This window comes from Rhinatrema bivittatum, chromosome 3, assembly GCF_901001135.1.
Source record: "Rhinatrema bivittatum chromosome 3, aRhiBiv1.1, whole genome shotgun sequence".
NCBI classification, from domain to species: Eukaryota; Metazoa; Chordata; class Amphibia; order Gymnophiona; family Rhinatrematidae; genus Rhinatrema; species Rhinatrema bivittatum.
In genome coordinates, this window is record NC_042617.1 from 245,811,264 (window position 1) to 245,824,813 (window position 13,550).

General features: G+C 44.3%; 1 protein-coding gene across 1 annotated transcript in view; it reads left to right on the plus strand.

Annotated features, from left to right (window-relative positions):
• ENPP1 (ectonucleotide pyrophosphatase/phosphodiesterase 1) overlaps nucleotides 1-13,550 on the plus strand; it is a 225,440-nt gene that overhangs the window by 82,138 nt on the left and 129,752 nt on the right. Inside the window, exons 3-4 of the mRNA XM_029594404.1 lie at nucleotides 1,852-1,968; nucleotides 3,438-3,563. Of these exons, the coding sequence (XP_029450264.1) occupies nucleotides 1,852-1,968; nucleotides 3,438-3,563 (243 nt within the window). The remainder of the gene's footprint in view (nucleotides 1-1,851; nucleotides 1,969-3,437; nucleotides 3,564-13,550) is intronic.

Consider the following 13,550-nt stretch of genomic DNA (forward strand, 5'->3'; position numbering starts at 1 on the left):
GAACTTCTCCAACCCACTGAAATCCAGCTGTCTCTTCTCTTGGATCAAATTATCTTGGTTTAGGTTCCCACTTAATGTAAAAGGGCCCTTGGCGCCTTCACTAGGTCTACTGCATGCTCCTCCCAATGGGGAGACATATTGTTGAGGCCAGAATAGTATCTTAAACTGAGCCATTTTGCTATGCGCGCCACTTTTAGGAGTGCCCATAGTGGTGCAGTCCTGGGGTTGGGGGAGATCAGCCTGAGGATTTCTGTTAAGAAGGATTAGGAGTCAGGAATTGAGTGAGAGGAATCAAGTCTCTGGTGTCCTGAGAGTATTGAGTTGGAAAGAGGTGAAATCCATTTGCTCTATGATCGAAGGTGGGTATAGAGGGCCACACAGTTCTGATACAGCACTATAACTGTTCTTGGGGAATCCAGCAGTGAGAAGGTAAGTGCTGCCACTCTGAGGGAGTAAACCTCTGCCTTACTGTTGGGGGGAAAAGAGACCCTGATCCAAGTTCATGGTGAATGAGAAGTGTGTGTCTGGAGGTAACCATCAATGTGAAAGGAGGAGAGAAGGAGGAAACTGCCCGTTTGATCCCCATGTCCAGTGAAATAGTAGTCCAAAGGAGCCCTGCAAGGAGAAAGGTGTGTAGGAGAGATTCTGGTATTTAGAGAATCAAGTACAATAAAGGCTAGATTTTAAAAGGGCCGCACACATACATTTTGGGGGTTAGGCGTGTGGCTAGGCCTTGCGCATGCATTTTACAAAGGACCCGGCCATGTGCGTAACCCCGCTTACGTGCTGAAGTGCCGGGCCTGTTGAAAGGGGTGGCCTGTGGCATGTGGTCAAGGCAGGGTGGGGACCGGGCCAGGACAGCATGCACCGGCAGCTGACCGGCATGCAGAAGATACTTCTGCTCCAGAGGAGCAGTAAGTATTAAAATGAAAAATTAGGGGCTAGGTAGGGTTAGGTTAGGGGTCAAGGAGGAGAGGGGAAAAGGTAAGAAGGGTAGTGTTAGGGAAGTTCCCTCCCAGTCCACTGCTTATTTGGAGCAGACGGCGAGGGAACTGGGGAAGGCCTACTTGCGTCGCCGTATGTACTTTATAAAATTTCCCCTCCCCTGTGCGTGCGAGTTGCAGTCCACCCGCACGTGTGCGCACGGATATCGTATTTTATAACATGCGCGCGCGCCGGGAACTGCACACATGGCATTGGAAATCTTCCTTTGCGGGTCCTTGGGTGCCAGGGAGCCCAGCATCTGTCCAAGGGAATCCTTAAACACCTTACAAAAGAGTAAGGAGATCCCAGGAGGGTGCACCAGCAAGGATTAGTAACCCCCTCTTGATAGCTCAGTAACTACTTTTGGAGTTTATGCCGAAGACCATAAATTGCCACCTTTTGTCAACTTGTGAATTTTTTTTTCTCAGTAAAGATTTCATTTTTGAAACACATTCCTTTTGTTAAATGTCTCTTTAGGTAAAGACATCTAAATGCTTTGGGCCCTGGAGATTAATCATCCCTCACTCCTTGCAGAGAATCCACTCCAGCTTTGCAGGACTGAGTCGGTACTTAGCTCTGGTGTTGAGTGTGCCCCCCCCCAAAGAATCACCAAAATGCAAAAAGGTGCTGCACTGAGATTAGGACAGAGCTGTGGACTTTCCTGCTGCTAACTTTTCTGTTTTTAAATTGTAGCATGCTTTAATAGCAGCAGCAGCATTTTCCTCTTCCAGTTCTGACCTGAGCACTGCTACGTTGAATTCATTTTTTTAAACAACACAAATTACTGTGAGTTTCATGGCACAGAAGTATATAGTAATACCATTGTTTTAGTTGTCTGTGTATAACATCCTCTCTCACCTATTACAGTTAAAAGTTGCAAAAATCGATGCTTTGAGAGAAAATTTGGGAGCTGCCGCTGTGACAGCGCCTGCGTAGAGCTTGGGAACTGCTGTTTAGATTACCAGGACATGTGCATATTGCCAGGTAAGGGAGAAACCAGAGTTTTATTATAATAAAATGTTTATACAAACATACATGCAGATGTACATACATTCATTTTTTTTCCTATTGGTGTAATTAAGATCCCACGATCAAACATGAAAGAAATTAATTGTGCTCCGAACCAGGTAATAGTTTAAATTACAGGCACAGATTTATATGGCATTTATTAAAGTTGTTTTGTCAGCATTTATTTAAACCGTATATCCTAAAACAGACTGCCACCTCACTTGCTGGAAAAATATTGGCCCAGTAGGCAGGAACGAAATGACATTTAAAAGATAAAGTGAACACTTTTCAGTACCAGGGGCTTGTTCCTACTTCCTGACTATGTTATAGCTGGCCAAGTTTTTAAGAAAATTTTCAGCTGCAGTCTAGCTGACTATAACATAACACCTGAAGTGACTTTGGATGACACCTCCTTTACCTCCCACAGAGGAAGGAGTACCTAATGCACCTTCACCTGGCAGCATTCTGTACTCAGCCTGCCAGGGCTCAACCAGCACCCCGAGGTTTCTGTGTGTCTTTTTCCTTTCTTGAGTCAACTGCCTGTCAGTCGGCCCTGAATGTCTTTCAGCTAGCACGTCTGTGCTTGTCTGTTCTTGCATTGACGTTTCACCTTGTTTCCTGATTTTAGTTCTAGGGGCCCGCACACTGCATTCTTGCTCCTCGTTGTTTCCCAGTTGGTCCAGTGGGAGCCCAGTCCCTTCCCTTTCCTGTGCTCCTCACTGATTCAAACACAGCGCACATGTTATAAAATCTGGGGCTGGCACGCACGCAAGGTGCACACTAGTGTACCTTGCGTGCGCTGAGCCCTAGGGGAGCCCCGATGGCTTTCCCCATTCCCTCCAAGGCCGCTCCAAAATCAGAGCAGCCTCGGAGGGAACTTTCCTTCGGCCCCCCCAACCTTCCCCTCCCTTCCCCTATCTAACCCACCCCCCAGCCCTACCTAAATCCCCCCCACCTTTATTTTGTAAGTTACGCCTGCCGGCGCACAATCCCCCTGTCACAGCAGCAAATGACCGCTATGCCGGAGGGCTTGGTCCCGCCGACGCCCCGCCCCTTTCACAAAGCCCCGGGACATACGCGCGTCCCGGGGCTTTACACGCGCTGCCAGGCCTTTTGAGAATGTGACAGCAAGGTAACTGCATTACCACTATTTCATGATGAGGGGAGCTCACAGGAACTGTAAAAGAATAAGAAACATTTCATTTTTGGTAAAACAAGTTTTTTTTTTTAAAACAAAGAAAAAGTCCCCTTCATTGTAGCAGTACTACTTCAAGGACAAATGTGAAGGCCTCCTGTCTTTGAAAATAAGGTGACTGAGTGCAGACTTTTGTCATGAGTACTATGCCAATCGCTTTTATGATGAAAGCCAGTTTCTCTTTACTTTTGTTTAGAAAGAAATTTCTGAGCTTGCACGTTTCATGCAATTTTTGCCTGTTTGATCGCAGCTCACATTTGGACTTGCAACAAGTTCCGATGTGGCGAGAAGAAGTTGCCTGGGAATCTTTGCTCCTGTTCTGATGACTGCAAAGAACGTGGAGATTGTTGCATCAATTATAGCACTGTTTGTCAAGGTAAATTACCAATATACGGCTGAGTCCAGTTACTTCTGTATTTCTGTACTAAATTTGCTTTCAGTTTACTCGTGCCTTTCTATAGGCCACACTCAGCACCTATTACAGTGGACCTAGTGCTCACAATCACAGCATACTTCTAAATTCAAAATACAGGAATATAATCAATTTACATTTATTAAAATTTATGAATCGCCTAACATATCAGACCTAGGCGATGAACAAAAGAACATACATAATCATGGTAAAACAACAATACAGGTTGACCAAACAAATTCAAACAATAAATAATTAAAACAGTATAAATATATGACTAAAAATACTAGTAATATAATAAAAAATACAGTTGTATTTAAAAGTTTAGGCATCCCTAGTCAAATTGTATGTTTCAATGAAGATGACACAACCTCTTTATGATACAAAGTTAAACATGATGTCTTTCTGCAATTTTTAATGCAAAATTGCTATTTATTTGCGGATTAACTGATTGAAAAAAACCCAAAACAAAACAGTGAATATGGCATGTGCAAAAGCTGGGACACCTTCCATTTGATTCATTGCTACTTTTTAAAAAAGTTGTTAATAAAGCCCAAAGAGTTGATTGACTCATTAGGCCTTCAAATAGGGAGATAAAGACAGTTCCACAAGTAAACCAATAATCTGATCCTTGTAACCTCTCATGTTGTGGTTGTATTCCGTCTGTTTTCAAAAACCATGGGCTCCCCTAAGCAACTGTCTCAGCATTTGAAACAATCTGTGGTTGTAACAATCTGTGTCAGTTTCTTTTCACTTATTGAAATATAAAGGTTGGCCAGGAGTTCCTATACTTTTGCATACGACTGTAACTTTATTAATGAAACCTCAATAACAGATTTTCCACAGCAGTTTCGTGTTCAGTAAATAGAAAAGTGTTTTTATTTTTATTTGTTTAAATTTCTGAATTCATTTACAAACAATAGCTAACTAAAAGTGGCCATATTGCACATTTGAATCATAGGAAGACTAGGTTAATGAAGCATCTGTTCTTGTTTGTGGTTGATGTTCTTCAAGAATAAATATTGATTAAGGATATGCAATCATTTTTAACAATGCAAAAAATACTCCAAATGAGGCCATTATCAGTTCTTCCTGAAAGAAATGAAACAAAAATTACCCGAAAATTTTGTTTTTTTTGTATTTGTTCCATTTCAAAAAAAGAGCTTCCACCAGAAGCAGACCTCAGTGCTGGGACTGGTCCAGGCCATTTTTTGGTCTGGGATGGGCCATCCAGAGCAGCTGGGGACCCTTTTTTTTTTTTGTTTGTTTCAGAGGTTTTTTTTCTAGTTAAATACTGTTTTTCTTTTCAGTTTGGCAAATGAACTGAACTGAACCCCCCCCCCCCCCTCTCAATTAAACTAACTAAATGCAAATAAAAGAAAAAACAAATTGAACTGAAAATTTTGGGGCTGCACATCCCTTGTATTGTTGTGATTTAAGAATCAATGAATTTTTACAGAATAATTGTAAAATAGCATTTACCTTTTTATATATCCTCAATTCAGATTAATATGGAAGACTCATTTTACCATTTCTGATCAAGATTATAAACATAGGATGTCTACCATGCAGAATACAGGGATATAGCTCTAGAATTATTTTAGGTTAGGTGCTTCAGAACCTGACATAGATAATTAGATGACATTACCTTTTAGCTACCTGATATCTCTTTATAGATATAAGATAAAATTGTGTGTTTTGACTTATTCTCCCTCATTTCACAATTTGTTATACGACTAACCTCTAATTAGATCCTTTCCTATTCATTGATGGCTTCTTGTATTAAGAGTTCTTATCTTCATCCTAGTCCCCTAGCTTCTGTTCCAGAACATGCCCATCCTCATTTTTTATTACAAATTATTTGTATCCCAGATGTATCCAGCACTGTACAGAGACACTAAATAGACAGTTCTTACTTTTTCGAGTTTACAGTCTTGTCATAAAGAACAGAAAGGAGACACAATGACCAGAAGAGATGGTGGGAGTAGGGTAGGGGAATGGACTCAATTATTGGATGGTTTCCTTTGGACTAAAAAGGTTGGGGAGGAATAGCAACAGGAAGAAGAAATATATTAGAGAAAGTTGTATTGATCTAATGTAGTCCTCAGTCACCTATTCTGTTGCAGAGGTTGGGGTCTACTTCAAATAATTCATTCACACCCTATGTAGACTATATAAGGAAAGATGCTACTAGGATAGGTAGGTGAGGGGTAGGGTGGAAGGGATTATACACATAACTCCCAGTAATTAGCAACTATATAGCACTAGTAAAAGGTTGTTGAAGCAGAAAGAAAAACAGATAGAAAACATCTCCAAAAGCAAATGTTATAGAGCATAGAATATGATGGCAGGTAAAGACCATATGGCCCATCCAGTCTGTTCATCCATATCTCTTGCTCAGTTTTATAGTCCTTTCCTCTCCCTTTTAGATACTCTGACCATGTTCCATGTTTTCTGACATGCTGATACTGTTTTCGACGCGCTAGCTTTACCCCTTATTCAGTAAGGGGTAAGGGATGCGCATCGAAAACGTGCATCCAACCCCCCCGAAACCAATAGCGCCCGCAGCATGCAAATGCATGTAGATGGCCTTATTAGTTATTCCCGCGCAATTCACTAAGTAAAATGTGCAGCCAAGCCGCACATTTTACTTTCAGAAATTAGTGCCTACCCAAAGGAAGGTGTTAATTTCTGCCGGCACCGGGAAAGTGTACAGAAAAGCAGTAAAAATGACTTTTCTGTACACCCTCTGACTTAATATTGTGGCAAGATTAAGTCGGAGGTCCCAAAGTAAAAAATAATTTAAAACATTTTTTTTAAATCGGCCCGCGGCTCGCAGGTTGAAAACCGGATGCTCAATTTTGCCGGCGTCCGGTTTCCGAACCCGTGGCTGTCAGCGGGTTTGAGAACCGACGCCGGCAAAATTGAGCATCAACTGTCAAACTCACTGACAGCCGCCGCTCCTGTCAAAAAAGAGGCGCTAGGGACGCGCTAGTGTCCCTAGCACCTCTTTTTACCACGGGCCCTCATTTATTTTTTTTATGTATAATCTTTTTTTATTGGCAAGTCAAAACTTACAGCAATATGCAAGAAACAAGTAAACAACAAATTGCCACCATTATACAGCACATCGAAGAAATGACAATCACAGAGGCAACCATGCCGGAGAAAAATTGCCTTCATAACTTTAGAATAATCTCAATAATAACAACAAACAAAAGATCAAATTACATGCTGAAGTGTGATAACCTGATAAACCTTATCAACCCCCCCTTACCCACCCCCCTCCCCTACCCCACACTGGTTTACTACAATCGTGACCTACTAAGAAATGGTGCATAAGAATCGAGTACTAATACTCCTGTGTGGTGGATTAGCATAATAGCTACAAATCTATGGACTGGAAATGGTATTATCATCAGCTATCCATTTTTGGTATGGGCCCCAGATAGCCTGAAAGGAAGAGATATGATTCCGATGGACAGCAGTAAGTCTACTCAATTGGTATAATGAGAAAAGGCGATGTTGCACTGCAGCAAGCGTAGGTATCGTTACTTGCTTCCATTTTATAGCCAGCTCTGTCCGGGCAGCAATAAAGATTTGCAAAATCAACTTCTGTGTGGGTGTATTATATTCTTTCATAGGCGCTCCTAGTAACACTTGCCAGGGTTGAGCTGCACAAGGCTTACTTAAGAGCTGGGAAATCCACTGAATCACCCCCTGCCAATAACTCTGTATGCGAGGACAGTACCACCAGATGTGCAGATAGGTACCCTGATCACCACAACCTCTCCAACAGCTGTCTGGAAGATGAGGATAAAACCTGTGTAACGCAAGGGGTGTATAATGCCATCTATATAGCAATTTATAGCAATTTTCTTGTAAGCCCGCTGATATGGAACACTTGCCAGCCATAGTAAAAATAGTGTCCCAATCACTGTCTTCCAAACAACCCGGAAAGTCCGCATCCCACAGCGCCCTATATTTGTGTACCACCTGGGATTTATTATTAAACATAGTATAGATTTTGGATATAATTCCCTTAATACCTGAGGCATGTTGACATAAAGTCTCAAAGAGAGTATTATTGGGTCTCAAAGTACGTCTCCTTAAACCCGTTTGTATGAAGGACGCAATTCTGGCATATAGTAGAAAATCTACAGTGCGTCCAGGGTACAAATCACTAAGCTGCATTCTGGTAAGCACCTTACCCTGCTGTATGATATGTCCCAGGCGCAAGACCCCAGTCCCTCGCCAGCAGCTAAGACCAACAGATCGTTCCGAACAGGGTACTGCCGTATTGGTAAATAAATGGGTTAGCAGGGAGTGCCTTTCGGGTCCCACCAGCTCAGTTTTCCAGCGGTGCCAGATCCGCATCGTGGTGCGTAGAGCAAAGGGGTAATAATCAAATTTGTCCCACGAAGGACTGGGCTGCCACGGTAACGCTGTAATGGGAAAAGACCCCAACAACCCCTGTTCGAACTTCACCCACTGAGGGAGATCTCTGACACCATGTAAGGCCACTAGCGCCCGCAACTGAGCCGCATAATAGTACCACATTAAGTTAGGTAGATGTAACCCTCCCCTATCTTTAGGTAAATAGAGAATAGACTTTGCCACCCTGGGAGGGCGTTTCCGCCAAATGAAGCCACAGATTAATTGCTGCCATTGTTTGAGGAGTGCGGCGGGTATACAGATTGGAATAGTAGTGAAGAAATACAAGAAACGGGGGAGAACTTTCATTTTAACAATAGCCAGGCATCCTATCCAAGAGAATACCTGACGGTCCCATCTCCTCAAGCTCTCCCGAATATTAGCCACCAGAGGTTTATAATTTAAATCATATAATTGGCTCACATGGGTTCCAATCTTAACACCTAAATATTTCAGATAGGAAGATGCCCATAGAAAAGGAAATTTGCTTTTAAGACTATTCACTGTAGTAGGGGACAGAGTCAGGTTGAGGATTTCTGATTTTTCATAATTGATTCGCATTCCTGATACCACCGAAAATCCCTGCAATTCAGCCATCACCCCATGTAAAGATGCTTCAGGGTCAGTAAGAGTTAGCATCACATCGTCCGCAAAAAGTGATATTTTGGAATGAACAGTGCCACCCCAGACCCCTTTAATATTTCCGGCCTCCCGCACCCTAGTAGCAAAGGGTTCCAGGAACAGGGCGAACAGCAGAGGAGATAGCGGACATCCCTGCTGCGTTCCGCGCTGTATTGCAAAAGGGGGGCCATATCCACCATTAGCCTTGACCCTAGCCATAGGATGCTCATAAAGCTTCCGGATCCACATCAGAAAGGCATTACCAAAACCCATTTTGCCTAACACACTAAATAAAAACTCCCAATGGACCAGGTCAAATGCTTTTTCTGCATCTAAAGCCAAAAGCACCGCCGGAATTTGCTGTTGATGTACTATATCGACAATGTTGACAATCCTCCTGACATTATCCGCTGCCAAGCGGCCCGGTACAAAGCCCACCTGGTCATTATGAATCAGCTCAGGGAGAACACCATTGAGTCTAGCCGCTAAAACTCTAGCCAATAGTTTCAGATCAATATTAATTAACGAGATAGGGCGATAGGAGCTGCATTTAGTGGGATCCCGCCCTGGTTTAGCCAGTACCGTAATCCCTGCAGTATTAGACTCAGTTGTAAAGGTTTTACCCTCTAGAAGGGAGTTGAATGCCTTTGTCAGTGGGTCAGCCAATTGAAGGGCAAACTTACGGTAGTAAGTTCCCGTGAACCCATCTAATCCCGGAGCTTTGCCGGGCTTAAGCTGCTTGATAGCAGCCATCACTTCATCTACTTCTATACGTTTGTCCAGGATAAGTTGCTGTGTCTCACCCAGAACTGGCAACTGTACTGTGCTCAAGTACTGCTCTATAGCCCTTGCCCTGATAGTGGGGTCCGGGCGGTAAAGGTTGGAGTAAAAGTCAGTAAAGGCTGTCCTAATATCCTCGGACAACGAGGTCAATTGACCTTGGGTGTTTTGAAGTTTGGATATCGTCGTGTTAGTGGACCGCTTTTAACTGTCTAGCCAGGAACTTTCCCGCCTTGTTCCCTCCCTCATAATATTGCTGTTTAAGAAGCAGTAGTTGGTGACTAACGGCAGAGTCTTCCAATGATTTCAATTTATCTTTAAGATGGAGTATCCGCCGGTACATGGCTCCTGATTGTGTGCGACTATGCAATTGAGTCAGAGTGGTCAAATCCTTCAACCAAGCCTCCCTCTGCCTCTCCCTTTCCCGGTTACAATATGCGGCCTGGGCGATACAGACCCCCCCTGACCACTGTTTTTGAGCATTCCCAAACAACCAGCGGAGACATACCCTCCGTCTGGTTGTTCTGAAAGTAATCTTTTAGGGTCATTTCCATTTGGCCGGTAAAGGTATTATCTTTAAACAAACAGTCATTAAGACGCCAAGGCCTGAACCCTTTATGAAGATCTTTAAAATGACACACCAGCCAAGTGGGAGCGTGGTCTGACCACGTGATATTGTCAATGTCAGTTTGGAGAACAGAATTCTGCAGCGTTCTGGACAGGAAGAAACAGTCAATCCTAGTGGTGAACAGGAGAGAAAAATGTGTAAGCTCTAGATTTTGGGTATCTAATTCTCCAGATATCCACCAGACTCCAGTCCTCCATAATCTCACTCCACCGCTTCCGAGTCTGGGGGTCTGCTATCTTCCCAGAACTAGAGTCCAACGATGGTGTCTGTCCAAAATTAAAATCGCCCCCTATAATGAGTTCCCCTTCCACGTGATGTTGTAATAAATCTCTAAACCCCTGCAAAAAATGAGTTTTAGAATCATTAGGGAAGTATACGTTAACCAGAGTAAAGACCTGTCTGCCGACTCGAATTCGAACCAGTACATATCTCCCCTGTGGATCGCATATAGAAAACAGCTCCTCATGTGCAAAAGTAGCTGCAAAAAGTATGCCCACCCCCGCATATTTGGAAGTGTTTGTACTGGCTGCCCAGTGTGCAACCGGGTACTGCGGGAAATGCAGTAACTTTTGATGATGCTTCCGTACATGCGTTTCCTGTATAAAAACCACTCCCGCCCCTTGCCTACGTAGTTCCCTCTGCAGTAAGGTACGCTTACGGGGAGTGTTAATCCCCTTCACATTAAGGGATAGTATTTTAGTCGCCATGTGACCCAATAAAAGAAAAAGACTCCACCGCTTCCCAAGCCATCCGCCTCCGCTGTAATCCCCTCATCCCAGCCTCTGGTAATCGGCCCATCAACAAGGTTGCCCTTCTTGGGCCAAAGCCCATAACCACCCACAGAAACTGAACATACCACAGCCGTTGTCTAGAAAGACCAGTGTAACCCCAGGTAATTCCTGTAGTATCCCAATCCACCTCATAGGGATACTCCACCTCTGGAGGTCTGTTTTGTCGCATACGATGTGTGCCCCTCCCTCTGCAACCTCCCCACCCGCAACATTGAACCAAATGCAATAGAAAAACAATAAAAGACCCATTTATAACAGAAACTCAGTGATAAGACATCTCACATCCCATTGGAGTGAAAATGACTGGTTCCCTGTACACCGCACAGAGTACATTCCATGTCAGCTAGAATGTCCTTACGCACGGGATCCCCACATACAAGGGAAAGAAGACCGAAGTGTCCTCGACGACTTGAGGAGGAAAGGAAAAATCACCCTTTGTCCGATGCAGCTGCACCACGCACTCCAGCTTGACGCCTCAGCCGTTTTCCTCCCTTATCTGCTCTCTGCCATCTGGGCGCGTCGTCCCTCCGAGGTTCCGGCTGCTTTGGATTTGGATGTTGGAATTGAACCGGCAGCTGTGCTTTAGAAAATACTCCTGGCGCTTCCTCCAGGGAGGTGATCTTATATCCAACCCCCTGGACCTGAAAAGAGAGACCAAAGGGATAGGTCCATCTGTACCTAATGTTCCTCTCACGGAGCTGCGCTGTGACTTCCCGAAGCTCAAATCTTTTCTTCAAGGTGACCGGGGACAAGTCCTGGTAGACGGAGAGTTGATGATTATGCCAGTTAATTTCCTTCAGGTTCCTAGCAATATTGTAAATCCTGTCCTTGAGGGGGAAGCTGGAGAAACAGAGTACAAGGTCTCTGGGCCTCTGATCCAATCTGGGCCCCAACGCTCGGTGTGCTCTTTCAAATTTAATATCAGCTTCACTTACAGGCTCTGTCACCGCCCCCTCCGGTGCTTGCTGCAAAATAAAGGTACAGACTTGCGCTGCTGTCTCCGCTGCCCCTGCATATTCCGGTGTCTCCGGGACCCCGCGTATGCGCAAGTTATTGCGCCGACTACGATTTTCAAGGTCCTCCACCTTATTTTGTAATATTAAGAGATCCGAGGTCATCGTTGTATGCTGTGAAATAAGGGAATTAATAGATTCCCCATGCCCATCTATCCTGTTTTCGGCGTCATCCACCCTATTCCGTAAGGCAGCCAGATCTTCTTTTAAATCTGCCATGGACGCCATTATGGCTTCTCTGTGCTGCCTTAGATCAGCCCTGATCTCCATAAACCAGGTCCGGGCTTCCGAGCGGGTAAGTAAATCAGTAGGATCGGGCTGTTTGGGAGTCACACCAAGCTCTGCAGGCTGCTCTGCCTCCTCTCCCTGAGCACAAAGCTCCCGGTGCACGGCCTCGGCGCCATCTTGCCCAGGTTCCCCCGGCAGTTTCTCATAGGAGAACTGCTTTAAATCCAGGGTTTTCCTTTTAGAAGCCATTACGCCTGGCAGCTCGGGGGGTTGTCTGCGCTTTTACCTGCAGGTGCACCGGTTTGGGAAGCGTTTCGCCGCGGATAGAAGGGTCTTTAAGCGGGTGGTTCAGCAGAGCTCAGTTGTCACGCGGCCGCACACATACGCGGCGAACAGCGCCCCCCCCCACGGGCCCTCATTTAAATACTGAATCGCGCACACGGGAGAGCGGACGCTCGCCCGCTCTCCCGCGACTTTTACTGAATCGGCCTGCATGTTAGTTTACCTGAAGTCCAAGCCTTTGAATGAGCCTTCATTGCCTGTGCTCTAATACTGAAACACAGTATCCAGTGATCACTGGGTCCCAGGCCATACCCCACTATGACATCAGAAATGCTCTTCCTATTTGGAGCACCAGGCCCAGTATTACTCTCTCGTGTCTTGGTTCTCTTATCGGTTGCCGGAATAGTTCTCCTTACAGGTGATTTAAGATCTCCCTGCTTTTACTTGACAGCAGAGCTGAAATGTCCCAGTCCCAGTAAATCCAAGAAATAAAATAAATCACCAGCAGATTGAAATCGCCTAGCAATAACACCTTTCCTTTCATAGCAAAGTCTTCGATTAACTCTGTCCATTTCTTCTGATTGTGAAGTAGGTCTATTACACCAATATAAATAGCTGTTCTAGTCCTCCTTTCCAGATTTAACCCACAGTATCTCCTCGTTACCTTTTAAGCTCTGCAATTATGTTGCTTTAATATTTTTTTAATATAGCATGTCACTCTTCCACCCTTATTCCTACCTGCATAAATTATAGACCGGTATAATTATATTCCATTTATGGTTCTTTATGTATTGTATAATGTCTCTGATCACCACTGTTCCCAAGTCGGCTTCTTCCAGGACTGCCTCTAGATCTGGGACTGTTTATTCTGTACTATGAGCATTAACATGCATAACTTTCCAGGGCGCTGTGTGTGAGAGAGACCCCATCTCTGCTCAGCAGTCCTTGGAATATTATTCATAATTCAGGAACCAAGCTGCCCTTGTTGACACAATCTATGGCTATACAGCCATTCATTCAACTCCAGAATACGAGCTTCCCTGCCTGGGCCTTTATCCTTGACAGGGAGGATTGAGGAGAAATACCACCTGTGCACCTGTCTGCTTCACCATCTCTCCCAGAACCATGAATTCATTGTTGATACATTCTATTATATATCCTAAAAGAGAGGATA